Here is a 27,334-nt window from a genome sequence, read left to right as displayed (position 1 = left end):
GGGCGCGGCCCGGCCGGCGCGGTGGCCTGCGCCCTCGAGGTGCGGAGGGCGTGCGGTCGCCGCCGCGGGCGACCGGTCGCTCAGAGGTGTCAGGGCCCGGCCGGTGCTCAGAGCCTCGCTGAGCACGGAGGGACCCCCGGGAAGTTTCTGGCGGTTGGGCGCGTTTTTGCGTGTCAGAGGTTCTGAAGGTGTTTGGTGTTCCCTGGCCGGAAGACTTTCTTCAGCGCTGTGGGCTCAGCGACGTTTGCACCGAGGAGCAGCCATATAGTTATTCGTAATCTCTTGGCAGGGTGGCCAGGATGTCGCAAGGGAGGTCGAGGACGGTGCTCTCCATCAGAGGTGGAGGAATGCAGAGGTTACGGCGGCGCTTCCGGACGTGCTAAGCCGCTTGGAGTCAGCTTTTACTTTTGCGCTTCAAAAGCCCCTACATGGCTGGTAGAATTGCGGATGGATTGCTTAGCAAGATTCCCGTCTGTAGGGCGCAGGTGTTAGCCGGACCCCTGTGCTGTGTAGCAAGACGCGGCGGAGCCGCGGGGCAGTTTCTGCGTGGTATTTTTTGAAGCTTCAGGATAATGCAGCCTGCTGCAGATCTGGTCCCTAAACCTGCAGGGTTTCAGTGCTGATGGAGTCTTGCAAAGAAATGAGGCGAGGTAGTGATTCGTTCTTCTTCCTGTGACTCTTACCCCGCGTAGCAGTGGACCTTCCTGTTGTCTGAGAAATTTTCTCTGCGGCTTTGGGTGCGCCGTACTACGATCCCATTCTGCCTCTGTGAACGTTCTTCATGAGTGTGAGCGTTCTCGGAGGTCTGTCCCTTCTAGCAGTGTTTCGGCTCCTCCCCTTCTTCAACACCTGAGTGTCAGCTTCCAGTTCTAGCTGGGACGATGGCGCCTGTGTCTTGTGTCTGTAGTCTGATGGGGGTCACTAGCTGTGAGGGAGATTGTAATCAGAGACTAGCTGTTTCTTGGTGCTCCTTTGGGTTTGCACACAGAACTGGAGGGCAGGGGCAGTGAGGAAGAGGTATGGAAGTGGTGGAGGAGGAGGAGGAAGGGGAGGTGTGTGTTTTAAATGCGCAGTCCTGTAGTCCTGCTGCGCGTGGCCTTGGGTGAGTACTCCTAAGGCACAGGGCAAGTGAGCTAAAGAGCTGGGTTTGTGAATAGCGCATGTTAAAGGCGACCAGCTGGTCTCCAGAACAGGTGCCTGTTGGACTAGCTGACTTGCCGAATAGAGTAAATGTGCTGAATTTAAGTGATAGGCATTTCCTTGTTTTCCTGCTGGTGAGCAGAGAGGAAGATGAAAAGAGTAACGTTCAAGGCCTAAGTTTGTTCCAGGTGAAACCGGCATTCTTGCTGGAGAGATGTCTGTCACAGTTTGAGGGCTGGGGGGCTTCTCGCTAGGTGGGAGTGTTTGCTTATGAATCAGGTCTTAGGATGGGGGGGCTCAGCAGTCTAGGCACCTCCTGGCAAGCTCAAGGACCTGGGTTTGATCCCCGATACTGCATGCCATGACAGCTCCAGAACCCCAGGTACACCATGCCAGCCAGCGAAATAGCATGGTGGTGCGTGCCTGTAATCCCAGTGCTGGGGATGCTGAGACAGGAGGATCACTACAAGTTTGAGCTGCATAGTGAGACTCAGTAACACATGGATAAAGATCTTAACAAAACAAAAAGGTCTTAGTCTAGTAGAGTTGAGAAAGTAGTATTAAGTTTCTGCAAGGAAAACATTTAGGTCTAAGATTGGGCTTATCCCTCCCACCCCTCACTGGGAATCCAGCTCAGGACCTTGTGGCTGGGCATGAAGCCACATGCCTGTAACCCCAGCAGGCTGAGGCAGGAGGATCCTTGTAAGTTTGAGATCAGCCTGGGCTACAGAGAGAGCTGAACTGCGTAAGAAGACCCTGCCTTAAAACAAAACAAAAAATCCTCAGGACCTTGGGCGTGCCAGACAGGCACTGTCCGCTGACCTGTGTTCCCACCCCTGCTTGTAGGATTCAACCCAGCGGTGACCTTAGGAAAAGGGTCATCATCTCACTTTATGGATGGAGTTTCCGTGCATCTCCGTCTAGTGTGTCCCAGAGGAGAAGTGGCCTTCCTGAGCTGCTCAGCTGAGCACTCAGTCTCACTGTCAGAGTAATTTCTGAGAAAGTGACTGTCTAGGTCTGTGTTTTGTATCTTATTTAAGTCTTTTAGATAAAGAAATGAAGGGGTTCAGAAGGGCTATGGGGTCCACGTGCTGCTGTTGGTGGGTGGACTTGCTGTGTGCATGGTGCTGCAGCGTGGAAATGGAGCGGCCTACCGGGAAGTGGCCCCCGAAAGTGAAGCTGTAGGTGTTGTGTTCATATGACAGCTCAGAACGGGTGAGTGTGCTGGTGACTGGAGTAGGGTGCACTGAACTTGAGCGGATTTTCAGTGAGCCTGCAGGTGGAGAGGGTCCCATGTTGACCACACAGGCAGTATTAAGGGATTTTTAAAAATTTCTTGGAGCTACTGGGTATCAAACTCAAGCACTGTACCACTGAGCAATAACCCTTGTTTATTTTGAGACAAGTTCCCCTAGCTTGCTTTGAACCTGTGGCCCTCCTGCCTCAGCCTCTGTAACTAGCTGGGATCATAAGGGGTGCCCCATCGCACCTGGGAATTAAAGGATTGATAGGACTAGTTTTCAGGAAGGGATTAGAAATTTATTTATAGATTTTTTTTAAAAAAATAATACAAATATCAGTGTTTTATTTTTATCAGAAAGACTGGGAATTAAGAGAGGTGTGAGTTTAATTCCAAAGGCCTCCCAAGAGTTCTCTTCAGTTTTTCTTTTGAATTAACTGAACAGATGTGGGGAGATACGCTGATGCAAAGATAAGGACTTTAAAGATGCAGAACTTGAATTTTTGCCTTGAAAGGGCAGGTTAGCTAGTTCAGATTGTATTTACTGTGTTTTACTCAAAATCAAACAACAACAGAAGACACTGTCGTGGTGAGGATTTTGCTGGTTGATTTCCCAGAAGCTGTCTGAGCTCTTTTTGTGGGAAGTTTGTGAATTCAGTCTGCCCCTGTGAATCTGCTGTAAATTTCCTTACAATTTCTCGTCATGCTGAGTTACAATTTCTAGGGTCACAGGCAACCTTGTTGCAGCTTTTTCAGAGGAAACTAGTCACTGTATAAGAAGTGAGACATTTTATACAGGGACCTAAAAAAAAAAGTAGCTTTTATCTCTGTGTGCTGTGTAATGTTTTTTCATTAAAGATGCGGAAAGAACAAAGTTCAGTCTTGTTTTCCAGATTGAAAATTAGCATACCTGAAAAGTAGGATAGGTGGTGTTTCTTTCTTTATAATGGAATTGCTTCTCGCTGGGTCTAGCAGTGCTTTGTGGGGGAATATCAAGAATTAACCACCATTTTCTGGGGGATGGCAGGAGGCGGCCACCTTGTACCTCACACCTACCTCAATGGTAAGGGGTGTCGGAGGCAGTGGGCAAGGTGCAGAGGGGATTTCAGAAGGGAGAGGGCTGCCTGAACTTAACCAGCTGGTGGCCAAGCCAGCAGAGTCTTCCTGCATCTATTCCCTCCAGAGTCCCCAGAGCAGCTCCCACGAGTGAATGTTCTCTGCTGGGTTGGAGCCAGGGACCAAAGTTGTCCTCAGGATTTATTTGACTTCAGAGGGTCGAGGTTATAGCTCAGCGGCACAGCACCTGCCTGGCAAGCACAAGATCCTGAGTTTGATTCCTGGTACCTCTACTCCCAAATAAATAACTTCAGGTCATGTGCAGGCCTTGCATCTTCATCTCTTTTTTGGCAGTCCTGGGGATCAGACTAGAGAAATGCTGTACCTCTGAGGTATAGCCCTAATTTTTCTCTTTTTTTCATAGTTTTCTTGATTATAATCAATACTTTAAATGTAGGGATTTCATTTTCATTTGTTTCTATTTCTTTTCCAGCTCATCTTAAGGAAGGGCTTTTACCCGCCTCCTCTGTAAGCAGCACCTCCTGTGTAAGAGACGCACCATGCAGCCGCCACCCCAGACGGTCCCACCTGGTGTGGCTGGACCCCCTCCGGCCGGGACTCCTCGGAGCGTGTTCTGGGGTAGTGGTGGCTACCGGAAGCCAGCCGGTAGCAGTGCCCTGGCAGCTCCACCTTGTCCGCTGCAGCCAGTCACGGATCCGTTCGCTTTCAGTAGACAGATGCTGCAAAACACCCCTCTGGATACCTCGTCCACGAGCAGCCTGCCCGCCAGGAATGACCCAGCCCTGCCCGTGTTTTCTCAGTGGCCTGGTTTACCTGTGCCTCGTGCCAGCGCAGGGGATGGTGCCCAAGGACCCCAGGAGCCTCTGGCAGGACCTCTGTCACAGCCCAGCTCAGAGCCGTTTCCTGGCGTGTCGGTCCCTCCATCGCTGCCGGGGCGGGAGATGCCCAGGAGTGCCGAAGTCACTTCCAGCTTGGGGCCTGAAATGCTGACTGCTCCACTTCATGCGCCCCACTACATTCCAGGAGGAGGTCCTGACCAGTCTTTCGGGGGCCATCGGCGGGGGAGTGGGCCTGGGCCCACCCCGGGCGATGGTGCAGTAGCCCTGGCTGCATCAGCAACGTCCCCATTCTTCCCCCAGCCTCAGTCACAGATGCCAGCGCAGTGGGGGCCAGTGCAGGGCGGTCCCCAGCCCTCCCAGCAATATCCCCCTCCTGGCCCAGAAGGACCAGTCCAGAGCATGGGACCGCAGGCCACCAGTACTCCCTACTTGCCTGCCCCCTTGAGCCTGCACCGTGGTCCTGGCTGCGAGTCCCATGCCCAACTAGTGTCTCTGCTGGCCCCTTTAGCCAGTGGCAGAGGAAGCGAGGCGGCCCCCTTGCAAAGTGGAAACCACTCAGGAGGTAACTTCCACACCGAAAATTCATTTGGGCACAATCCCCAGATTGGGAATATGTGGGAAAGCCAGGAGTTCAGACAGAATCCAGGAGTGAGTCCGGGAGTGAAAGAGCATTTCCGGGACCCTGCCCCTGGGAACCCTGTCACTCAGGGAAATAGTCCTGAAAACCACATCCACTACTCGTCAGGGGCTGGGACCAGCCGAGCTCCAGGAGAAGCAGCCTCAGGAGCACTCTCCATGTTTTTCCAAGGGGAAGAGACAGAAAATGAGGAGAATCTCTCATCTGAAAAGGCAGGGTCCGCTGGCTGCCCGGACTTGGATGGTTTCTCCTCCAGCCCCGGACTGGGCCGTCCCCTCCGCCCGGCACCTGGAGCTGGCCTCGCCCACCAGGCCTTTCTTCTCCAGGGCTCCTCCCTCAGTGAGCCTGTGCAGCAGGAAGGAGGCACACAGCCTTACTTCCCTCAGTCTGCGGGTATCCAAAATGAGAAACAGACCACTAAGAGTGCTGCTAGCGACACTTGGGGTGACACGGCCAGCGCAGGGCCTCTTGATGCTAGCAGCTCACAGTATGAGAATGTTGAAAACTTAGAATTCATTCAGAATCAAGAAGTTCTGCCGGTCGAGCCCCGAAGCTTGGGTGCTTCCTGCCAGAGTGATCAGCTCCAGTATGGACTCCTGCCTGGGCCACCCGTCTCCAGGCATGGTACCGCGGGCCTCACACGAGGTGGGGCGCTGAGCCTGGGGGCCCCAGACACGCGATCTGACGGCAGCCAGAGCCCCTGGAGTCTCCCCGGGTCAGCCCGGTCCCAGGAGCCGGTGGGTACATTCATCCAGCAGGAAGTGGGGAAGCCAGAGGAGGAAACAACGGGCAGTTTTTTTAAGCAAATTGATTCTTCTCCTGTGGGAGGCGACTCAGAGGAGCTCAGTGGGAGTCAGAATTGTTACAGCACCTTGTCTCAGCCCTCCACCCCGAGCCCACCGAAACCTACAGGGATATTCCAGACAAGTGCAAACAGTTGTTTTGAGCCAGTAAAATCCCATTCAGTTGGCGTGAAGCCGGTTGAGGTGGATCGTGCCAACATGGTGGGTGAGGTGAGGAACAACCGTGAGCCCACGAAGAAGCCTAGACCTGTGGCTGCACCGCCCGATGCCTCCCCTGGCAACCTCGAGCAGCCACCAGACAATATGGAGACACTGTTTGCACCCCAAGCCTGCCCTCTGCCTCTTCCCTCCACTGGAGAAGTGGGACACACAGTGGCACCCCCACTGGATATGGTGCGGCAAACTCCAGAAAAGAGGCCAGTAGCCCGGGCTCAGGGCTCCGTGAAGTGCGAGAGTCCTGCTACAACCCTCTGGGCACAGAGTGAGCTGCCAGACTTTGGCGGCAACGTGCTCCTAGCCCCTGCTGCTCCTGCACTCTATGTGCCTGCAAAGCCTCAGCCACTAGCAGTTGTTCAGCCTCCGGAAGAGGGGCTGCCTGGGCAGCAGTCACGGCAGCCAGCCCCTGCCCACCCCTTGCAGAGCCGAGCCCACCCAAGCGCTTCAGAGAACCTTGAGAACCCTCCCAAGGTGGGTGGCAACGAAGCCCTTCAGTGCCAGGCAAGTTCCAGTTATGTGAGTTTACTGTCCTCACCACCCACTGAGGCTTTGCAAAATCAGCCTGTCTTGATTGCCCAGCCTGATCAAAGCTATAATTTGGCTCAGCCCATTAATTTTTCTGTGTCTTTACTGAATCCGACCGAGAAGAATCAGTCCTGGGGAGATGCTTTGCTGGGGGACAAATCCACCTCAAGTAGCCGGGCCTTTGGCGCTGATCCCAGTGAACATGCTGCTTTGTCCGGGGTTGTGCCCAGTGCTGCAGTTGTTTTGTCTCCACCTAACAGTGTCATCCAGAGTAATGTTCCACAGGGGTCCAGCTCTTCTGATTCAATGGGTTCTAATCAGCCCGCTAATTTGCTTGTGCAGCCACCGTCTTTCCCAGTTCTTAAGAACTCGCTTCCAGAAAGGCAGAAGACTCATAATTCAGAGAAGCTTCCCGAGTTTGTTAGTTGCCCTGCCGGAGGCACAGGAGTGGTGTTGGTGCCCCCTGCAAGCAGTACCTCGGTGCCGAGCATCGTGAAGGAAAGTCACTCCAGTGACAGGGTAGATGCCCCTGGAGCCTCAGACTTCACGGTGAGCAGAACTGTGGAAGATCCTGTACGACTGTGCAGCCCATCCCACTTGGAGGGCGCAGCCACTCCGCAGGCTGCTGCCAGTCCCCCCAGACAGTCGGGGCTTGGGGTACGGGACCCAGGCCTGTTCTACCAGCAGGTGAGAGAAGATGACCTGGACCAGCGAGGCCTCAGAGCCCAGGTAGAGGTGGTGCCCCCTCAGCCGCGGGCCTCTCCCCCACAAATTCCCCAAGCAGCTTCAAAGGCAGACAGTCCCTCCACACGGGGACAGCCCCAGGACTCAGCCCAGCCTCCAGCAAATCTGGCCCCGGCTGCCTCGGGCCAGAAGCCACTGCCGCGGCCCCCGCAGTCCTCCAGCGCATCAGCCATGTCCACCGACTCAGGCCAGGCAGCGACTCGGCCAGAGCAGCCCTGGCTGCAGCCGCCACCGTCAAGTGCGTTCGGCCCAGCGCCACAGGACCTGGCACCCTACTACTATTACAGACCCCTGTACGATGCCTACCCAGCTCAGTACCCGGCGCCATACCCGTCAGACCCTGGGACGGCCTCCCTCTCTTACCAGGTAGAGTGAACGCTGCTGCTTAGCCTTGCTGTAGTGTTGGGCTTCTCTTGCGTGTCCCCTGGCAGTGACCTGTTGGTCCAGACCCACACAGCGCTGCTAGAAAAGTCCTGCCTGCCACGCGCCCTCGTAAGGGTGCTACCGAGTATTAGCATATGGGTTGCTGGTAGCCTTGGTGCCTTGTGTGTGAAGCCTGATGTTTCCAGGGGGAACAGAAGCTCCCTTGTTTCCTGGAACCCACTGGATCACTGCAGAGCACAGCTCCGTGTGCGTGCTGGAAAGTGGGCTTAGCCCCTGGAAGCTTGTGTGTGGCGTCACCCGTGTAGAAAGCAGCACGAATAACCAGAATGATTTGAGTTTCTCCTGAAGAAAAAAGCTGAGGGGCAAAGATTAGATCTGGAGAATGGATCCGTATATGGAAGCAACCAGAGATGGGAGTTAACTGCCCTCCGCTGCAGAGCATTAGCCCGAGGAGGGGAAGGCCTGGCTGCGGTCTTCCTCCCTTTTCTTGCAGTGATGCAAACTCTTGGCTACTGTTTGATTTAGCTTGTCTTTAATCCTACAGTCCTTTGAAAAAGTGTGGTCCAGGGGGACACGGTCCTCATCACCTGCTTCCCTCACCTCTGGGGGCCACGGCCGGCCGGCAGCGCCCAGGCTGGCTGACTTGGGCTGCCTGGCTGTGGGCAGCTGGCCCCAGGCATCGCGGGGAGGGCTGCAGGAGCCAGGTGTCAGCCGCTGGTGGTGGCCCCAGGGCTCTTGCTCCTCCCTGGTGGGAGCACCCTTGCTGATGGGTGTGAACCGTAGCACCTGCAGCCCCTGCCACCTAGTGTGCTAAAGGAGCTGAGACTCTTCGGCAGTTGGTGTACAGCTTGGTGGAGCCCAGGGGCAGGGAGTGAGCGCAGCTGCAGACTCCCCGGCCCCTCACCAGGAAGCCCAAGCCTGGCACCCCTTCCTTTGTTTTTGTCCCTGTGGAGTCCATGGGGAGACCACAGCCCTTCCTGTGACTTCCCACAGGTACCATGAAGGTGGCTGTAGATGTGGTGGGCGGAGGTGGTGCTGTACCTGCACTACTTGCTTCTCTTCCGATCTCCGCCTCCATGCAGCCCCTCCATAAAGACTGGCTGCTGAGGCCTGGTGGCTTGGGATGGGATCAAGACCCTGGATGCGCCCCGTACTGTCCTCTGGGGGCTGCCCAGGCCTGTGGGAGCTGCTCAAAGCAACCCCTGGTTCTGTTGCTTACCTGCGTCAGGAGCCGAGACAGGACACGTGTTGTCCTTTTTCAGTTGGCAGAAGCCTCCCGTACCTTCTGTGGACCCCGCTGCCACACAGTGGCCCCCAGGCCCACCCAGGAAGCCTCTTCCGCAGGGCCAGGCTGGCAGTGTGGGCAGGCTCTGCTGCCCGGCCGCTGGCATGGACGTGGCCCGGTAGCTTTGGTTTTTTTCCTTTGTAGTCGTAGGGATTGAATCCAGGGCATTTACACTGGATTCACCTGCAGCACTTTTTAGGGACAGAAGCTGGCTAAATGGCCTGTCTAGGGTCCCACCTCATCTCAGCCCCTCAGTGCTAGGGTGACAAATGGGCACCACCATACAGACCCCGTGGGTCCTGCGTGTAAAGGAAGCCTGCTGGAGCCCTGCTGTTGGGAATGTGCAGGGAGCGCTGCCCCGTGGCTGCTGTGGGCGGGGTCTGACCCATTCCTCGTCCTCCTCCCACAGGACATTTACGCCCTCTATGAGCCCCGGTACAGGTCCTACGACAGCTCCGCCTCAGCATACTCCGAGAGCTACCGCTGTCCCGAGCCCGAGCGGCCCAGCTCTCGGGCGAGTCACTGCTCGGACCGGCCCCCTGCCAGGTAGGTGCTGCATCCCGCCTCTGTCCCTCCCCAGGCTGATGCTTGCGTGATGGTGACATGATGACTAGAAAGTCCCGTGGAGTTCTGCCAGCCTCTTGCTATCTCTGTGTCTGGTCAGTGACAGGTTCTAGCCCCGGTATGAATTGCTGAATCATCATGGTGGTCATCTGATGTGGCTGAAGCCCTTAAAACAAAAGCCCATCTTCCCCAGGACCACCTCCCGCTCCTTCTCCAACTCAGCCCAGGGTGCAGTTTCCTTTCACCCTTCCTGCCGCCTCAGGGAAGACCCCAGGCAGCTCCCTCAGGTATATCCTAACATCCCCTCCAAACCCCGCCCCTGGCAAAGGGCCCCGAAAGCCTCAGCCTCCCTTTGTCCATCTCCAGAGAATCCCTCATCTTCCCCAGATTCTCTCCCTGTCCTCCAAGATGATAAAGCCCCTGTCCCTTTTTCTTTTTCTGCTTGTTTCTCTGCTGTGCCAGGCGCCTGAAAAACCCTCTCAGTCAGTATGGCGAATGGTGGGTAGTTTCACCACGTTGGGCCAAGCACACTGCCACCTGAGTCCATGCTGAGCAGGTCACCCAGAATGTGGCCCATTGCCATCAAGCCAGGCCCAGCGTAAGCTCTGAGCTGAGACTTCTTTCATCCCCGCCGCTGGGTGTGTCCCAACCAGATGGAGACTACTTTTACCTGGTCTGGGAGAACAAGTCACAGACAGGGATCGTTCTGTATCTGCCAGGCCAGCCGCTCACTTTGCTTCCAGCGCTGCCGCCGTGACCTGCAGCCACGGGAGTCCAGCCTGTGTCCTGTGCTGGCCTAGCAGGCCCGCTCTGCAGGGGAGAGGTTTGGAGAGCACCAGAGTGCACAGGGCCCTCGCCAAGGGGCCTTTTCCCCAGGCAGAAGTCTGCCAGCATGGCTGTATCCCCCTGCGCTGCTTCCGTTCTGTGCACTCAGGATTTGGTGGCAGGGGGATTGGGTGAGCCAGGAGCAGTGCCTCCTGGCGGCTGCGTCGGGTTCTAATGTGCAGAAGCGTTCTAACAGAGGCCTTGCCTGTGAGCCCACGCAGCTGGCCCTGGTGCACCTGGCTGCACAGGGGCACACTGGACGTGTGTGTGGGTGTGCACCACTGATGGCCCTGGGCTGTGTCACGGTGGTGCTGGGCTGTGGCTATGTAAAGCCCCTGCTCAGATGTGCCTGGCCCTGGGTTCTGTTGCCAGCATTGCCCAAAAAGAAAAAGCTGTGAGAAGCCTGGTGCACCACGCCCCCTGGGAAGCAGAGTTTCTGCTGATAGCGGCCAGTGGGGAGTGGGCGAAAGCGAGGAAGAGGCAGCAGACACAGCTGGGCGCTCCTCTTCCCCTTGCTGCCTGCAGATTCATGAGGGGCTTCACTTTGTGAGACTGAAAGTGGCCTTGGGGGCTGGCGGGCTGGGCTCGTCTCTGACTTGGGGCTTTCTGCCCCTTAATCCGTCTCAGTCCTTGGAGTGTCTTCAGCCTGACTTTGTCATAGCCTGGGCAGTCTCTGTGCTCCCCTTCCACCCACGTGTGAGCGCGTGTGGCAGAGCAGCAGGGTCCTTGTGTGGGCTGCTCAGATCCGATAGGCTTGTGTCTTCCATTTTGGTGGGCTGCTGAGGCCAGCAGAGTAGCCGGGTTCCTTCAAGTGACATTTCCTGATGGGGCATGAGAAATCACAGGGTAAAAAATCAAATAGTGTATAAAACCTGCTTTTAGGAAAACTAACAGCGCAAGTCCCTTCAGGAACCTGGAAAGCACCAGTCTCTTGTACCTGATCATTTTGTTGCATTCCGCCTCTGTTTTGAGAAGCAGGGCTGTGACCTGCTGGGGCACATGGGGATGGCGCTGGGTCAGGCTGCAGTAGCCTGGGCAGAGTCCCCCGGGCCTGCTTTTGGATTGTGTGCTGACCCTCTCCTGGGCACTCCAGAACCAGCTGGGCACGCACACGGCTGTTGTCGTGGGAGTTTCCGAGTCATAGCCTGGGTGCTTCCTCCTGCTGAGCAAATCAGAAGTGTTTTTGTGGAATGTGACACTGCACACCAGAAGGGTCAGCTCGCTTCTTTAAAAAAAAAAAAAAAAAGTGGAGGGCCGGCCAAATAGCTCAGCAGATCAAAGCGCCTGCAAGCGGACACAGGGGCCGGGGGTTCGATCCCTGGGCCTGCTGTGGTGGCCTGGCCCACAGGGCTTGCTGAAATGGCATTTGAGACTGGGCATGGTGGTGCCCGCCTGTAATCCCAGCACCTGGGAGGCTGTACACAGGTGGATCACTGAGTACAATCTAGTAGTGAGAAGCAGGGCTGTGACCTGCTGGGGCACATGGGGATGGCGCTGGACATCTTGTAGTCCCTTCCCTAAAATACAAAATAAATAAATATTAAAAATGTATTTGTATGTATATGTATGTATATATACCTGTGTTTTTATTTTTTGTATTTCAGGATAGGGTCTACCGGGTCTCACTGCATGCATGCCCCTGTTCCTGCATCTGCCTAAGTGGAGGCTTTAATCTGCTGAGCTATCTGGCCGGTCCATAAGCTCACTTCTGGCAGCCTCATGCAGGGATTTTGCCGAGCTAACTTCCGTTAGCGTTGTGGTGGGAATTCATGACCTCATCCTTGTTACCGCTTTGGATTTCCTTTGGGAGGAGGTAGTGAAGGCTGAGCCCAGAGGCACTGTTGTACCTCTGAACTTTTAGTTTTTGAGACAGTCTCATAAGTGGCCAAGGTTGGCCTGAAACTTGTAATCCTGCTGTAACCCCCATTAGCTGGAATTACAGGTGTGTACCACAGCACCTGGCCAGCTTTGTGTTTTCTGATTAGAGTTTTTCCTGAGTTTCAGGTGCTTTGATGAATCCCTTCTGCTGTGAGTGTAGTTTGTAGTCTGTATGTGAATGTCTTTTTTTATCCTTGAAGAAAGGGATTGCCAAGCATGGTGGCCACACCTGTGAGGCCAGCACTTGGGAGGCTGAGGCAGGACTGGGAGACCAGCCTGGGCCACTTGTGAGCTCAAGGCCAGCGTGCACTGCAGAGTGAGAACCTGTGACAAAAAGACCAATAGAAAAAAAGCGTACTGTGTGCTTAACAGCTCCGTGTGCTTTTCAGGCACGGGTATCCTGAAGGGTACTATAGTTCCAAGAGTGGATGGAGCAGCCAGAGCGATTACTATGCGAACTACTACTCTGGCCAGTACGACTACGGAGGTACGTTCAGCGTGCGCTGCCAGCAGGTGTGCCCAGAGCTGGCCCGTGGGCACGCGGCGTGTGCGCGGCTCGCCTTCCCGGCCTTGTGCGTTCCCTGGTGCCACGCCCTGCCGTTCCGCCTTGGTGAGCCAGCGGTGAGAGCAACGTCAGTTGACACTGCCCGTGAGCTGTGACCTCTAGACTGTTGCATGGTAGTCTGCTCCAGAGCCGCTCAGGTGTGGCCTGGTGAAAAGCCGCCTTCTGGTCACACTGCCTGCCCACTGCCAGTGTGAGACATTGCCAGGACTTCGCGGGCTTTCCATACCTGCTGCCCTCGCATGGGCTGCAGATAGCCGTGTCCCGGAGGAGCCCGGAGTCCCACAGCAACCCCGCCTGGCTCTTTCCTGCTGAACGTTGGCCCCTGTTGCGAGTAGAGCCTTCCCAGAAGTGGCCTGTCCAGCTCGCTCGAGGCAGTCACGCTCCTCTTCAGACTTTGCGGTAGCTGGCTGTGTTGGCACATCCCTGGCACCTTCGGAGGCTCAGGCAGGAGGGCATGATTCAGGGACAGCCTGGACTACATGGAGAGATCCTGTCTCAAAAAAAAAAGCCAAAACCTTATTTTTTAATGTTAAAATTAATTTGTTAAAATCTGTAAGATCATAGAAAGGGGATATTAGTAAAATTTATGATTGAGGAATTAACTGTTGTGCGTGTGTGTGGCACTGAGGGTTGAACCCAAGGCCTCTGTAATGAATGATGTTCTTGGCCCTTTTTTTATTTTTTTTATTTTTGCGGAACCGGGGATTGAACTCAGGTCCTTGCGCTTGCCAGGGAAGCGCTTATTCCACTGAGCCATCTCCCCAGCCCCCATTCTTGGCCCTTTTTAATCTTTTATTTTGAGACAGAGTCTTGCCAAGTTTCTCAGGCTGACTTGAACGCTTGATCTCCCGCCTCAGCCTCTCCAGTACTGGGATGATAGCTGCGCACGCTTGGCTGAGGTGCATCGTTAGAAAGTCACTGAAGCTGGCGATGTGAGGCTGTGACCAAGTGTGTGTCCAGCGAGGACGGGCTCTGGGTTGGTCCCCAACACCACAGGAAAAATTAATAGCTATGAAAAACAAAACAAGGGCCGGGGAGATGGCTCAGTGGAGTAAGTGCTTCCCTGGCAAACGCAAGGGCCTGAGTTCAATCCCTGGTTCTGCAAAAAAAGAAAAAAAAAAACAAAATAAGGCTTTTAGCAGGTTTGGTTTTGTTCGGGACAGAACTGAAGTTTCAACCCAGGACTGCTTGTGCTGGGCAGTCACGGTACCACAGAGCTCTAGCCCCAGCCCCTTTGTTAGCTTCGTTTTTTGTCTTTTGAGGCAGGGTCTTGGTACTTAGTTCAGGCTGGCCTCAGACTTACTGTGTAGCCCAGACTGGCCTCCAACGTGCAGTGATTTTCCAGCCTCATCCTACCAAATGCTGCCACCATGCCCAGCCTATTAACTTCTATTTTGAGGCAGGAACTTGCTAAGTTACCCAGGCTGAGCTCAAACCTTGGATCTTCCCTTCCTCAGCCTTCCAAGTAGCAGGGGCTCCAGGTGTCCATCACTGTCCCAGGGTGGTTTTGTTTTTTTTTTTAAACCCAAGCCATCTGTGTTGAGAACAGCCCGGCAGCCCCCACAGGACAGCAGCTGTTGTACAGCACGGCTCCTCCCTGCCCGCCCCAAGGGTGGGGATCTGCAGTGTTCACCAGCACCGAGCCCCACATTCCTCACCCATAGATCCAGGCCGATGGGACCGCTACTATGGCTCCCGATTCCGGGATCCCCGCACCTGGGGTCGGAGGTACTGGTACGACGCCGAGTACGACCCACACGGGAAGGAAAGCTATGCCTGTGGCAGCGGCGGCAGGTTGGTGCCTGGGAGTGCCTGTCACTCCATACCGTGTCTTGGGCTTTATCAGACAGCTAGAGCCCTGGCATCCCCACCGGGTGCTCTGGTCACTTCCTGAAAGCTGACCTACACCTTCCGGGTGCCAGCTCTGGGCTGTGAGAAGCTAGCCACCCTTGCCTTGGGGAGTCACCAGGTCCCTCTTGCCCCCAACGTCAGAGGGGATCATCCTGAGTCGTGGGGCTGCGCCATGGGCTGGGTTTCCCATGCCTGGGATGCACTGAGGCCCAGCTCCTGTTCCTCTGCACAGCCGTGGGCCTTGGGTGCGGGTGAACTGTGACGGCCCTGGGGCTGGGGGTTCTCTGCAGTGGTGCCTTTCGGGGTCCCCACACTCCATTCCCTGTCTTGGTGCTTGCTCCCTGCAGGCCTGAGAAAGGTGATGACCACTGGAGGTATGACCCTCGCTTCGCCGGGAGCTTTGATGATGATGCAGAGCCCCACAGGGATGCCTACGGGGAGGAGGTGGACAGGCGTAGCGTGCATAGCGAGCACTCGGCGCACAGCCTGCCCAGCGCGCACAGCCTGCCCAGCCGCCGCAGTAGCCTCAGCTCCCACTCGCATCAGGTGCGTCCCTGAGGCCCCCGCGCTGTGCCCGCTCACCAGCCCTTCGTGCTCCCTCAAGGAGCTAACCGCACCCCCACCCCCGCCCCCCACCCCCCACCCGGGCCTGCTTTTTCTTTCAAGAGTCAGATCTACAGAAGCCACAATGCAGCTGCTGGCTCCTTTGAGGCCCCCCCTCCTCCAGCCTCCTTTCACGGGGACTTCGCCTACGGTACCTATGGCTTCGCTGAGTATGGCTATCCTGTGGACGCCTGGCCCGCTGTGGAGCAAGGTATGTCCCCACCTGCCACCTGCCTGGGGTCAGAGCAGGGCAGTCAGTTGTGGTCTTAGGACCCTGGAGCTTGGCTTCGCTCCTCTCTCTGTCACGGTTCAGCTGTGTATCTGAGGCTGCCAGCCTGTCCCCACGTGCACGGTCAACCAGGCTCTGCAGTAGGCGCACCATGTGCCACGTTCTAGCCTCCCTTCCAGAGAGCTTCACCTGGTGCTCTTGGAACAGAACTACAGATGTGAAGCTGCTGGCCTTTCTCTCACGGCCACTTAAGGCTGAGAATCTCCTTTTCTGCCCGGGGCCTTCGGCGGTGTTGAAGTCTAAGACCAAGCTTGTGTCGTCACCCAGGCATGGAAAATCTGAGCTGTGGATCAGGTGCAAGGGTGCTAGGAGGTGACGACGTTCTTGTCCGTGCTCTCTCAACACAGTTCCATCCAGACCCACGTCTCCTGAGAAGTTCTCGGTGCCACATCTCTGTGCCAGGTTTGGTCCCGGCGGCCAGCTCATCAAGGTGATCCCCAACCTGCCCTCGGAAGGACAGCCTGCTCTGGTGGAGATCCACAGCATGGAGGTAACGTGTGCCTGTGCCTGTGATCTGGTCCCCCTCACTTCGCCATGCGTCGTCCCTGGGAACTGGCTCCTGGGAAGTGCCCTGTGGAGGGTTTTGGTGTGCTTGTGCGGATTTGTGCTCCCAGAAGCCTGCGTTTCAAGCAGCTGCTGGGTGTTAGGCATGGTTACTGTGCTCAGTTTTCTGTCGTTTGCATCCTAACTTTGAGGCTGTTCACTTGTGGGTGACTTTCAGCGTGGTGGGGCCAGGTTGTGCGGGGCTACCCTGGGGCTCTCCTGTCCCAGGGTTTGGGGCCCCTGCTTTGGTTCTGAGGGAAGAGTAAGCGTGTAGGTCTCACTGCCTACCTGCAAACCTTGCTGGAGTCTGCGGGACAGTGCGAGGGGCACCAACCCCATGTGGCTCCCGGGCTGTCCTGCAAGCTTTCTGTTGTGTGCCCCGCCATTCCAGACTCTGCTGCAGCACACACCGGAGCAGGAGGAGCTGCGAGCGTTCCCGGGCCCCCTTGGCAGGTGAGTTCCCAGGGAGGCGTTGTGGTGTGGGCTCAGCGGCAGCTGCCAGGCTGGGCCCGTGGTCGTGGTATTGGTGCTCACTGCCTGTTTGGTCTTCTTACAGAGACGACACCCACAAAGTAGATGTCATTAAATTTGCACAGAACAAAGCAACAAAATGTTTACAGAATGACAACCTGCTTGACAAAGAGTCTGCAAGTCTCCTCTGGAACTTCATCATCCTGTTGTGCCGACAGAATGGGGTGCGTGCCCTGGGCTTCCATCACCCTGCTCCCTGCTGGCCTTCAGTGGCGTTTACTTTGTCTGTGGCCCACCGAGATGGGGCTGTATGAGAACAGCATCGTGGCAGCACCTGGGGGAGACTGGTGGGAAGGGAGATGGGGCCTGGGGTGCACTGAGGTGGGCCCAGAGTTCAGCTTTGGTCCTGTGGTGTCCTGATGTGTGCCCTGCTTGGAAACCAGTCAGGTCCCTCACGTGACAGTCGGCCTGTCCCGCTGTCCTGCTGGAAGCTCTGTTGCAGGAAACCCTGGTGGTGGTCTCCATCTTGGCCCTGTTGACCCTGCAGACCGTGGTGGGAACAGACATCGCGGAGCTCTTGTTGCGAGACCATAGAACAGTGTGGCTTCCTGGAAAGTCGCCCAATGAGGCAAACCTGATCGATTTTACCAATGAGCCTGTGGAGCAAGCGGAGGAGGAGTCTGGCGAAGCCCAGCTCTCGTTCCTCATGGACAGTCAGGCAGCTGCCTCCAGCACCCTGGAGAAGGAGACTGAGCGGTTCCGGGAGCTGCTGCTCTATGGCCGCAAGAAGGTACTGTCTCTGCCTGCAGGAGCCAGTGTACCTGCTCCCTCTGGGCCGGGGCTGGGCACCCTGCAGGGCAGAGGTCAGTCTTCCTTTCGCGGCATCGGTATGGCTCTGCATTGTACATCTTCCTGTGTGGGAGGCTGTGTGGCCCAGGCTGGCTGTCTCAGGTGGTGAGATGTCATGTCCCCGACCCCACCCTGCAGGCTGTGTCCTGCAGCACATCGAGACAGCTGAGCGCAGTGTGCAGGAGGTAGCCCAGCCTGTCCTGGGTCAGGCTCAATCTGCAGCGCAAACGGTGGGCCCAGACCCCGGAGCCGCATGCCCGAGTTGGTGCTCTGGCCATACCCCCGTCTGTTGGGGCTGCAGGCTGTCTGGGAGGGTTGCACAGAAGCGGAGCTGCCGTGCTGCCCTAGCCGGGGCATCCAGCTCTAGGGGCTCCCTGTTCACGTATCATGACTGACTTAGAAAGCTGAGATCTCGTTTCATGTCTGTGGTGGGGTAGGACGTCGTTCTGTTGCTACTAGCCCCAACTTGGATAGTTGCGGGGTTTGATGTATTTAGTGCAGGGTCTACAGGGTCTCCACACTGATTAGACTCGGAGTGGTCCTCCTGTTTTCAGCCTCCCGAGCACCGGGGTCATAGGCACGCACGTCACCATACCCAGTCTCAGTCACTGGCTTGGTGCGCCCCAGGGGTGGGGCAGGCACAGCAGGCCGGGGATTGAACTGCGGCCGCTGCACTCTGCCTAAGCAGGCATTATAGTCCACTGAGCTATCTGGCCGGCCCGATAGTTGTGTTTTTGAGGTGGGATTGTTTTGTGGTGCCCAAGGGGCCTTAAACTCCTGGGCTTAAGTGATATTCCCTGGGGCTTAGGAACGAGGCCAGTGAGGAACAGTGGCGTTTCCGTAATCCTCTGCGGGCATACATGTCACGCTGCCTGCTGCTGCAGCAGCGCAGACTGACAGGTGGCTCACGTGAGCCCTGAACTCCTTCGCAGGATGCGTTGGAGTCTGCCATGAAGAATGGCCTGTGGGGCCATGCTCTGCTCCTGGCCAGCAAGATGGACAGCCGGACCCACGCGCGCGTCATGACCAGGTGGGGGCTCCGCATGCAGCTGAGGTGTGGGTGCGCCCGCCGTCAGAGGCGGCTTCTAGGCCTGTGTGGCCTATCCAGCTTGTGCCTATTCACCTTGTACCAGAGAGGGATTTTAAAATTTCTTAGAACTGTTCTTCATATGTTCTGTTAAGCCTCAGCAGCTCCTCCCCCACCCTTCAGAGCTTTCCTAGGTGCAGATGTGCTTGCTGAGGTTAAGGGTTTGTATGGTGATTAAATGAACTCGCGGGGGCTCGGCAGGGGCTCGGCAGGCCGCTCCCTCGAAGTCCCTGGAGTCAGGTCTCACCATTCCGTCTGCCCAGGTTCGCCAACAGCCTTCCCATCAATGACCCCCTGCAGACCGTTTACCAGCTCATGTCTGGGCGCATGCCTGCCGCATCCACGGTGAGTGCCCGCGTCCTCAGGCTCTGAGGCCCACGCCGCCCTCCTGCTTTGTTTTGGGCCCAGCGTTGGGGCCGCTCGAGCTCTGGGTGAGGGCTTGCTTCTGTGTCTTCGATTGCAGTGTTGTGGAGATGAGAAGTGGGGGGACTGGAGGCCACACCTTGCCATGGTTCTGTCCAACCTGAGCAACAACGTGGACGTGGAGTCCCGGACCATGGCCACAATGGGCGATACCCTAGGTGGGTCGGCATGGGGCGGCTGCGGAAGGGCTGCAGGGGCTGTCCCGAGAGCGCCGCGGCTGCGGCGTTGCTTCCCGCGCACCCGGCCGCTCCAGCCCTTTCCTGGGGCTGAGTCAGCTGCTCTTTCCCCAGCCTCCAAAGGCCTCCTGGATGCTGCTCACTTCTGCTACCTCATGGCCCAGGTGGGGTTCGGGGTGTACACAAAGAAAACCACGAAGCTCGTCCTGATTGGATCAAATCACAGGTGAGGTAGCAGCAGCAGTGTCTGCTTTGTTTTAAGAAGGGCCAGGTCCCTGGGCTGTAATTCTTGCAGAAATGGCTGGCCTTTTGCCCGCCTTTGTCACATGGTGGGACCACTCCTGGTGAGTTGCTCCAAGGCTGGTGGTGCCAGTAACTGGCCACTTGTGAATGATTCACTTCCCAACAGCTTGCCATTTTTGAAGTTTGCCACCAATGAAGCTATTCAGCGGACGGAAGCCTATGAGTATGCGCAGTCCCTTGGGGCCCAGACCTGCTCCTTGCCTAACTTCCAGGTAAACTGGAGGACGTGGCTGCAGCCTTCCAAAGTGGGTGGGGGCAGCGCAGCACTGACAGCTGTGGGGCCTCTGCCTGGGGAGGCAGTCGGCTCACAGTGCTCAGGAAACAGCGTGAGGGCCCGGTGTGGCTGTGTGGTGGCACACACCTCGGTTCTGGCCCTGCAGGAGGCCGAGGCAGGCCTGCCGACAGCAAAACAGAAGAGGCCTGCAGATGCAGCTGAGAGGTGGGGCTAGCACAGCGTGTCGAGGCAGTAGTTCAGCCCGGGACCACGACAGGAGCAGCACCACAAAGCTGCGAAGGGCTGGTGCAGGGGGGCAGGCGTGTTTCCCAGGAGCTCAGCCGCGTCCACCTCACACTGTCTGGAAGCATGCCGCCTGACCAGTACTGTGGGTGGCAGGCGTGGGGCGGTGACAGTGGCAGGTGGTGAGCAGGTCACAGCTTACAGGGCCTTGTTGGGAGGGGTAGCAGAGCCCTGGAGAGCTCAGCCCTGTGCCCTGCTGCAGGTGTTTAAGTTCATCTACTCCTGTCGCCTGGCCGAGATGGGACTTGCTATCCAGGCCTTCCACTACTGCGAGGCGATCGCCAAGAGCATCCTGGCGCGGCCTGACGCCTACTCGCCCGTGCTTCTCGGCCAGCTGGTCCAGGTGGGTTCGGTGCCCCCACCACGGCGACCTTGCCGGTGGCAGGGAGCATGGATCCAGGTTGCAGGCATGGGTCAGGGTCACCGCCAGAGCAGGCTCGAGCAGGTGCCCAGACCCTTTGGGTCACTAAATGCCCAGGGCAGACAGTCTGTGTTTTGCAGTCTTAGCATAACAGGTATGTCACGCTGGTACAACTCAGCGGTGCGTCGCAACATCAGAAGGACCCTGTGTCGTTCGCACCTGGGCCATTTAGTGTGGAGCTCAAGAGATTTGGGTCCTGGTTTCTTCTCACCTGTTTAATGGGAACATATGACCAGCCGCGCTGGCCACCAGCCCCAGACGTGTCAGGTGTTCCTCTCCCCTAGTAGCGCCACTTTTGAGCATGTAGCGTGCACTAAGTGTGAAAGTTTGACGTGAAAATCTAGATCTACGTAGAAGTACAGGGTAATCAATGAACATCCAAGTCCATGCCTCCAGCAGGTATTAGAACATGCTAGACCTGTGTCATATGTACTGCCGCATCCCCAGGTGCCATCAGAGCACACGCCCCTCCTCGCCAGCTGAGTGTGGGGCCAGGAGGCACGTGTGCGTGGAGCTCTCCACGCTGGCTCCTCTGGTCACCCAGCATCTCATTGCCCAGGAGCACCTGGTTCCCGCTCTGCAGGACTAGAGGACGACATTATGGAACAACCTTCCTCGTGTTGCCAGGCAGTAACTGGGGCTCTGTTTGGGGGCTTCCAGGTGGCTTCCCAGCTGCGCCTCTTTGACCCTCAGCTGAAAGAGAAGCCAGAGGAGGAGTCCTTCGTGGAGCCCACGTGGCTGGTCCAGCTGCGGCACGTGCACAGGCAGATCCAGGTAGGGCCCGGGCCCGGCCAGGGCGTGTGGCCCGGCTTTGCGCCCTCTTTCCACCTAGAAGGTATTTGATCTCCAGGATGTAACCTCGTGTGTGTGTGTGTGTGTGCGCGCGCGCGCGTGCGTGTGTGACGCATTGGGTGGCTGCCTTTCTCCTGAAGCAGGGCTCAGGTGCTGGTGGCAGCAGCCTGTCCGCAGTGATTGTCTGTCCTTCCTTAGGAGGGCACTGTGCCTTACAGCCAGGACGGAGCCAACCCCTGGCAGTGTCCCAGCACGCCGGGTTCTGAAGTGGAGCAGGCGGACGGCCCCAGGCTCGGCCAGCTGGTGGGGCTGGGGGCTGAGCCCTCCGTGCTGCCTGGCCCAGAGTGCCCGAGTGCAGGCGGGCAGCCGCCACCCTCAGGTGGGTCCTGTGGCGGCCCAGGCTGCCCTCAAGGTCTGCTTTTGTCTGTCTGCCTGGAGAATGGAGACACTGGGCCAGGGGTGTGTGGGGGCCCCTTGGCCTTCTTGCTGTCTGCTTTTGTCCTTGGTCTTGACACTGGCCGTCAGTGGTGCCAGTCCACCAGGCCAGACCCTGAGCTCAGGCCGCCTCTCAGCCTCATGCTTCCCGTGGCACAACAGGGCCCCTACCTTGCCCTCTCGGCTTCCCCTTGCCCGCCTTGTCTCTGGAGAAACTGCCCTGTTCCCTTCACTTGCACCCCACGCCGCTTCCTGGCCTGGTGAGCGCCTTTTCTGTCCTGTGCTGACCCCTAGCCCAGTGTCCAGCCACACCCTGAGCCAGGCCCCTCCCAGTCAGATACCGGCGACTCCGCCTGCAGACGCCTGGCCACAGTGTGCTCTGCCAGTGCTTCCTTCGTCTGTTTTCTGGGTTCATCCCCCCATTAGGACTGTTTTGTCTTGTTGAGACTGGGACTCGTTCCTGTGCCGGCCTCAAGCTCTCAGGCCCAAGTGGTCTTCCCAGCTCAGCGTCTCCAGCAGCTGGGGCCTCACGCACACTGCTCTGCCTGGCACTCTTCTGTCACGTGCAGGTGGCATCCAGCATGTGCTCATGGATTGGGTGGGCGGGTGCATCAGTGCCTTGGGTACCTGTGACTCTAGTGCTGGGAGAGGGAGTTGGCGAACCGGCAGGGCTGTGCGCCCGGTGGCCTGCATCAGCCAGGAAGCAAGCATGCTTTCACTGTACCCCACTGGCAGAAGGTGTCCTCGGCCACCCCAGGCAGGGCGTGGCTGCAGTCTCGGGGAGATGTGCTGTCTGCGTTGTGCCCTTCAGCTCCTTCGTCCCCCATGACTTTGCCTTCTCCTTGCTGTCCCCATAGCCTTACAGACCCTCCCTGGTGGCCAGCTGCCCCACCCTGCTAGGGTGCCGATGTTCCCGGTGCCACCACCCTTGAGCACTCTGGACCCAGGTCCCGGCTATGGAACCCCAGGATCTGCACTTGGATTCCCAGAGCCTCCCAGGCCTGACCCTGTGGCTCTGTACCCAGGGCCAGGCCTGCCACCTGGTGCCCCATCTCTGCAGGACAGTGGCCCCCTGGTGCAGGCCCGGAGCCCAGAACCAGGTGTGTCTGCAAGGTGTTGTCCCAAGGGCAGAGCTAGGCTGGATTTGGCTCCGTGGGTAACCAGGGGCAGAGACTGTGTAGACTAGAGGTTCTAGAAGTCCCAGCTGGGCTGGTTTGTAATGCCGGGAAGTGTCATGGCCATTTAGGGCGTGCTGAAATAGTCTCGGACCTGTGCTGGCTCTGCCCACAGGCCGTCCTCCTGAGCTCCTGTGCATAGCAGGGCGGAGGGACGGGCTTCTGCCCTGGTCTCATCTGCCTCTCTGCATCTGTGTGAACAAGGGGAATCACGGTCTGGCCTTAAAGCAAAATATTTGAATGCCTGGGAAACCTCAGCGAGGCTTCCGGCTGGGCCACCGGCCAGCTGCTGCGGCGTGGTACCCCGCCCCTCCCGCTCCACGAGGAGCTATGGAGTCACGGCCACTCTCTCCTGTGTTGGCAGGGATGGCACCACAGGAGTCACCTGCCAGCACCTCACTGCCTGAGCCAAGTGAAGAGGATTTGGGCGGAAATTTTGCTAATCTGGTACTTGACCACTTCTTTTTAAAACCATGCTTTCTGGAAAGTTGATGGAGTAGGCAGGTTCTTCACTTGTGAGGAGTGAGATAATGAAGGGTATGGAATTGGCTTTTACTTTTTTTTTTTTTTCCCGGAACTGGGGATTGAACTCAGGCCCTTGTGCTTGCCAGGCAAGCGCTTATTCTGCTGAGCCGCCTCCCCAGCCCCTCAGCTTTTACTTTCTTAAAATCGCTTTAATCTTAAAGTACAGAGTTAGTGAAAACGTTGATAGAAGAAAATGGAAGAGTTCTCAGTTGTGAAAAAGCAGCTCTCTTTAACGGGGTGAAAGAGCTGAGCGAATGCGGAGTCACCTTATCTTCTGGGTGGAGACCCTGCCCGATCCTGGCACCGCTTCTCCAGAAGCCCTCCGCACGGCGCGTCCTGAGCTGCAGCTCCTTTGCGCAGATGCGTTTGGGCCGACGCTGTCAGTGGACACGCGTCCACAGGTGCAGCCCTGGTGAGGAGGGGCCTTGAGTGCGTGGCTTCAGGTACCCTGCCCATGCCCACATCTAAGTGTTGACAGCAGTGCCATCACCAGGAGTGACAGCTTTCACAGAGCCTCTGGATGCTCGCACCCTCCAGTCTGTCTTTCTTTCTTTTTGTATTTTAGTACAGAGTCTATAGGGTCTCCCTGTGTAGATCAGACTTGGCCTGTGTTCAGCCTCCCAAGAGCTGGGATGACAGGCGTGTGTCACCACACCCAGTCTAGTCTTCCTTCTTTTTTTTTTTTTTTTTTTTTTTGCAGAACCGGGGATTGAACTCAGACCCTTGCGCTTGCCAGGGAAGCGCTTTTCCTACTGAGTCATCTCCCCGACCCCTAGTCTTCCTTCTTTTTTTCCCTCAATTTTATTAACGTATCTGGTGCAGAGTCTCACTCTGCAGCTTGGTAGTGATCCTCCTGTTTTCAGCTTCTCTTGTTGCTGGGATTAGGCGCGTGCACCACCATGCCCAGTCTCCGTGGCCCTGTGAATGTGCCCAGGAGCAGGGTCAGCGCTGCATGTGCTGCTGGGGGTTGGCAGGGTCAGCGCTGCATGTGCTGCTGGGGGTTGAACCCTGGTCCCTGCGCTTGCCTAAGCAAGTGCTCAGTTGGCTGTGTTATCTTGCCAGCCCTCAGTCTTCCTTTCAGATCTCACTGCCCATCCCACCTTCTGCTCTCCGTCTCCTGCCTGGCGACACCCTCCTAGTGCCTGGGTGTTTACCCTCAGCACCACGATGCTCCTGGTGGGAGCTGTGGGGTAGCTGTGACGGCGCCCGTCCTTTGCCCTCACCGCCCCCCTCTGCTGCTCTCGGGGACCTGGGGAGCGCCCCCCGCCCTGCCGCCCTTCCTCTTGCAGAGCATCAGGAGAGCCAGCTCCATGCTGTTTTGGGACAGGGCTCCCTGAAGGCAGCACAGGATCTGGAGACGCCCCCAGCCTGGGACAGCGCTGGCTCAGTATCGCCGCAGCCTTCTCTGCCTCTGACACCTGTTCCTGAAGCCAAGAGAGCAGCCCCGGCAGTCAGGAAAGAGACCAAAGAAGCCAAGAAGGTAGAGCAGGGCCCCTCAGGGCAGCAGGCAGAAGAGGCAGCTAGGGAAGAGGTGAGGCGCTCTGGCGCCGGGGCAAATGGGCCTCAGAGCTTCTCCGTGGAGGAGTGTGCCAGCCACAGGCAGGGGTGCTGGCGCAGCAGCTGGAGTGTGTTTGTCCCTCCTGGTCAGGAGGGGTGGGGGGGACGTGTACGAGCCTGGAAGTCACCCAGCTGCTGGTGTGGCAGCCTCACTGGTATGTGGCTTAGTGGCGCAGTGCCTGCCTGGCGAGGGTGAGGTCCTCTCCCCGCAGAAAGAAAACACGCTGGGCCTCTGCTGCTCGGACTCCAGTGCAGAGCGCGAGAGCCACACGCTGTGCAGCTGACCCCACACCGGCTCTGGAGCCGTTCCCCTTCCCAGGTGGATGTGCCTGTGTGACCGCTAGGCTCTAGCTCAGACCTGGCGCTCTGGGTCCTTGTCCCCAAGCACGGTGCTCAGTGGGGTGGTGGCTTTCTGTTTAGAGTGAGTCCTGGTTCTCTCGCTGGCTCCCTGGGAAGAAGAGGACAGAAGCATACCTGCCAGATGACAAGAACAAATCGGTGAGTGTCCTGAGGCGCAGCCCTGCCTGTCCTGGCGCTCGGGGTCAGAGCAGACCCAAGCGAACATCCTTCACCAGACTTAGATTCTGTTGGCTTCAGCCCCACTTTCTTTTTCAAATCTTGGCAGATTGTTTGGGATGAAAAGAGAAACCAGTGGGTGAACTTAAACGAGCCAGAGGAGGAGGTATGTTGTAGCTTCAGGTGTTTGCTGCCGGCATATTTCAGGGCCCCTCTTGGGGAGCCCTGGTATTTCCCGGCACTGGAGGCCCAGTCCCTGAGCCATCTCTCTCTCCGCAGAAGAAGGCTCCACCTCCGCCCCCCATGGCGTTCCCCAGGGCCCCGCAGGGGGCTCCCCCTGGGCTCGGTGGGCCTCCCGGGCCTCCCGCATCCTCTATAAACGTGTTTTCCAGGAAAGCAGGTAAAGCCACCCAGGCAGGGGTCAGGGTGCCCCAAGGCCAGGGCAGGGGCTGAGGGCGAGCAGGCTGGTGGGGGCAAAGCCCCAGGCCAGCGTCCGGCGACTGCATCTGTGTCGCTGGTCTGCAGGCACAGGAGCATCCTGTCCCTCAGGATCACAGCCCGGGAACCTGGAGTGGGTGGGCCCTGTCCTGGGAAAAGCAGCTGGTGAATGTACCCCTCCTCTGGCAGGCGGATCCAGAGCTCGCTACGTGGATGTCTTAAACCCAGGGGGGACGCAGCGGACTGAGCCAGCCCTCGCTCCCGCAGATTTTTTTGCTCCACTCGCCCCACTTCCGATCCCTCCTAACTTGTTTGTACCAAACCCAGGTAGGAGCAGCAGATCAGGCTGTGTGCCCCACCCTCCACCCAGTCTCGGTGACCTGCCAGGTCTCTTTTGGGAGTGACTGTCCACAGGGCCTCAGAGTTGAAGGTCCATACAGGTGCTTGGCAGCTCCAGGCTCCCCTGGACTGCTCCCCTGAGCTGTGGGAAAGGACCCCCCAGCATCAGGCATGTGATGACGGCCCCTGCCCACTCTCACAGATGCGGAGGAGCCGAAGCTTGCAGATGGCAGTGGGGGGCACGTGCCAGCTGGGGCTCAGGCGGATCTGGAGCCTACAGAGGACCGCAAGGTACGTGTTCCTACACACACAAGGAGCCCCGGCTGCACACACACACGGCACACACGCATGTAAGGCTTCATGTAGGCTGGTGACAGGAGCACTGGGGACAGTATCCCCCTGGAAAGTGGAAGGAAGCACTGGGGTTGGTGTAGTGGCCACCCGCACTGGGGCTGTGCTAATGCCCAGACTACACCAGGGGTGGCTTGGTGGGAGATTTTTGGATTTGCATTTTACCCCTTTTCCTCACATCTTTTTTTGGCAGTAGGACTCAAACTCGGAATTTTATGTTTGCAAGGTGGATATTTGTGCACCTGAGCCACATCCTTAGCGTTTACCACTGTTTGTGTTTTTGGGTTTGTTGGCAGTACTGGGGATTGAACTTGGGACCTTGCGCTTGCCAAACAAACACTTATGCTGCGAGGCTGTTTCCCCGGCCCATGTACCATTGGTTTTATTTATTTATTTTGTATTTTTAGGGAAGGGCCTACAGGGTGTTCAGAGTCTCAGTACTAGATTGAACTTGTAGTGATCCGCCTGTTTACAGCCTCCCAAGAGCTGGGATTACAGGCATGTGCCACCACGCCCAGTCTCAGTTGCTGTCTCAGCGCACCCGGGTGGAGGGGGTGGCAGCTAGTGCGGTGGGCCCAGGGATCGAACCCTCAACCCCTGCACCTGCTCGTAAGTGCTTTAATCTGCTGAGCTATTTGGCCGGCCCGAACCACTGGTTTTAATTTTTTTTATTTTTATTTTTTCTTTGGCGGAACCGGGGATTGAACTCAGGCCCTTGCACTTGCCAGAAAAGCACTTATTTTCCTGCGCCATCTCCCCAGCCCCCACTGGTTTTAAAAGATAAAATTATGGGCTGGTGAGATGGCTCAGTGGTCTAAAGCACCTACTTAGAACAAGCTTAGCAGAGCCCAGGGACCGCGGTTCGATCCCCCAGCACCACATGCCAGCCGGCCCGCCCCCTGGTGGGCTGAGCTGGCCACACACACACACACACACACACACACACACACA

At 57.2% G+C, this 27,334-nt stretch overlaps 1 protein-coding gene across 4 annotated transcripts in view; it reads left to right on the top strand.

Moving 5' to 3' along the window:
* Sec16a (SEC16 homolog A, endoplasmic reticulum export factor) overlaps positions 1-27,334 on the top strand; it is a 33,045-nt gene that overhangs the window by 828 nt on the left and 4,883 nt on the right. Inside the window, exons 1-28 of one of the 4 annotated variants that reach the window (XM_023700387.1) lie at positions 3,764-3,828; positions 3,930-3,964; positions 4,167-7,587; positions 9,300-9,436; positions 12,547-12,644; positions 14,387-14,516; positions 14,921-15,119; positions 15,240-15,387; positions 15,813-15,955; positions 16,400-16,461; positions 16,565-16,703; positions 17,027-17,269; positions 18,261-18,358; positions 18,679-18,760; positions 18,879-18,996; positions 19,129-19,240; positions 19,424-19,529; positions 20,037-20,177; positions 20,916-21,029; positions 21,246-21,426; positions 22,340-22,582; positions 23,022-23,104; positions 24,510-24,662; positions 25,160-25,237; positions 25,365-25,421; positions 25,535-25,655; positions 25,883-26,020; positions 26,235-26,323. In XM_023700387.1, coding sequence (XP_023556155.1) covers positions 4,174-7,587; positions 9,300-9,436; positions 12,547-12,644; positions 14,387-14,516; positions 14,921-15,119; positions 15,240-15,387; positions 15,813-15,955; positions 16,400-16,461; positions 16,565-16,703; positions 17,027-17,269; positions 18,261-18,358; positions 18,679-18,760; positions 18,879-18,996; positions 19,129-19,240; positions 19,424-19,529; positions 20,037-20,177; positions 20,916-21,029; positions 21,246-21,426; positions 22,340-22,582; positions 23,022-23,104; positions 24,510-24,662; positions 25,160-25,237; positions 25,365-25,421; positions 25,535-25,655; positions 25,883-26,020; positions 26,235-26,323 — 6,627 coding nt within the window. In that variant the 5' untranslated portion in view covers positions 3,764-3,828; positions 3,930-3,964; positions 4,167-4,173. Of the gene's footprint in view, positions 1-3,763; positions 3,829-3,929; positions 7,588-9,299; positions 9,437-12,546; positions 12,645-14,386; positions 14,517-14,920; positions 15,120-15,239; positions 15,388-15,812; positions 15,956-16,399; positions 16,462-16,564; positions 16,704-17,026; positions 17,270-18,260; positions 18,359-18,678; positions 18,761-18,878; positions 18,997-19,128; positions 19,241-19,423; positions 19,530-20,036; positions 20,178-20,915; positions 21,030-21,245; positions 21,427-22,339; positions 22,583-23,021; positions 23,105-24,509; positions 24,663-25,159; positions 25,238-25,364; positions 25,422-25,534; positions 25,656-25,882; positions 26,021-26,234; positions 26,324-27,334 lie in introns of those variants that run through there. The other 3 variants (XM_023700386.1, XM_023700388.1, XM_023700385.1) reach the window with 3 other exon arrangements.

This window comes from Octodon degus, unplaced genomic scaffold, assembly GCF_000260255.1.
Source record: "Octodon degus isolate 3935 unplaced genomic scaffold, OctDeg1.0 scaffold00123, whole genome shotgun sequence".
Taxonomy (NCBI): Eukaryota; Metazoa; Chordata; class Mammalia; order Rodentia; family Octodontidae; genus Octodon; species Octodon degus.
The sequence above is the reverse complement of the archived record's forward strand: the minus strand, read 5'-3'. Positions and strand labels throughout refer to the sequence as shown.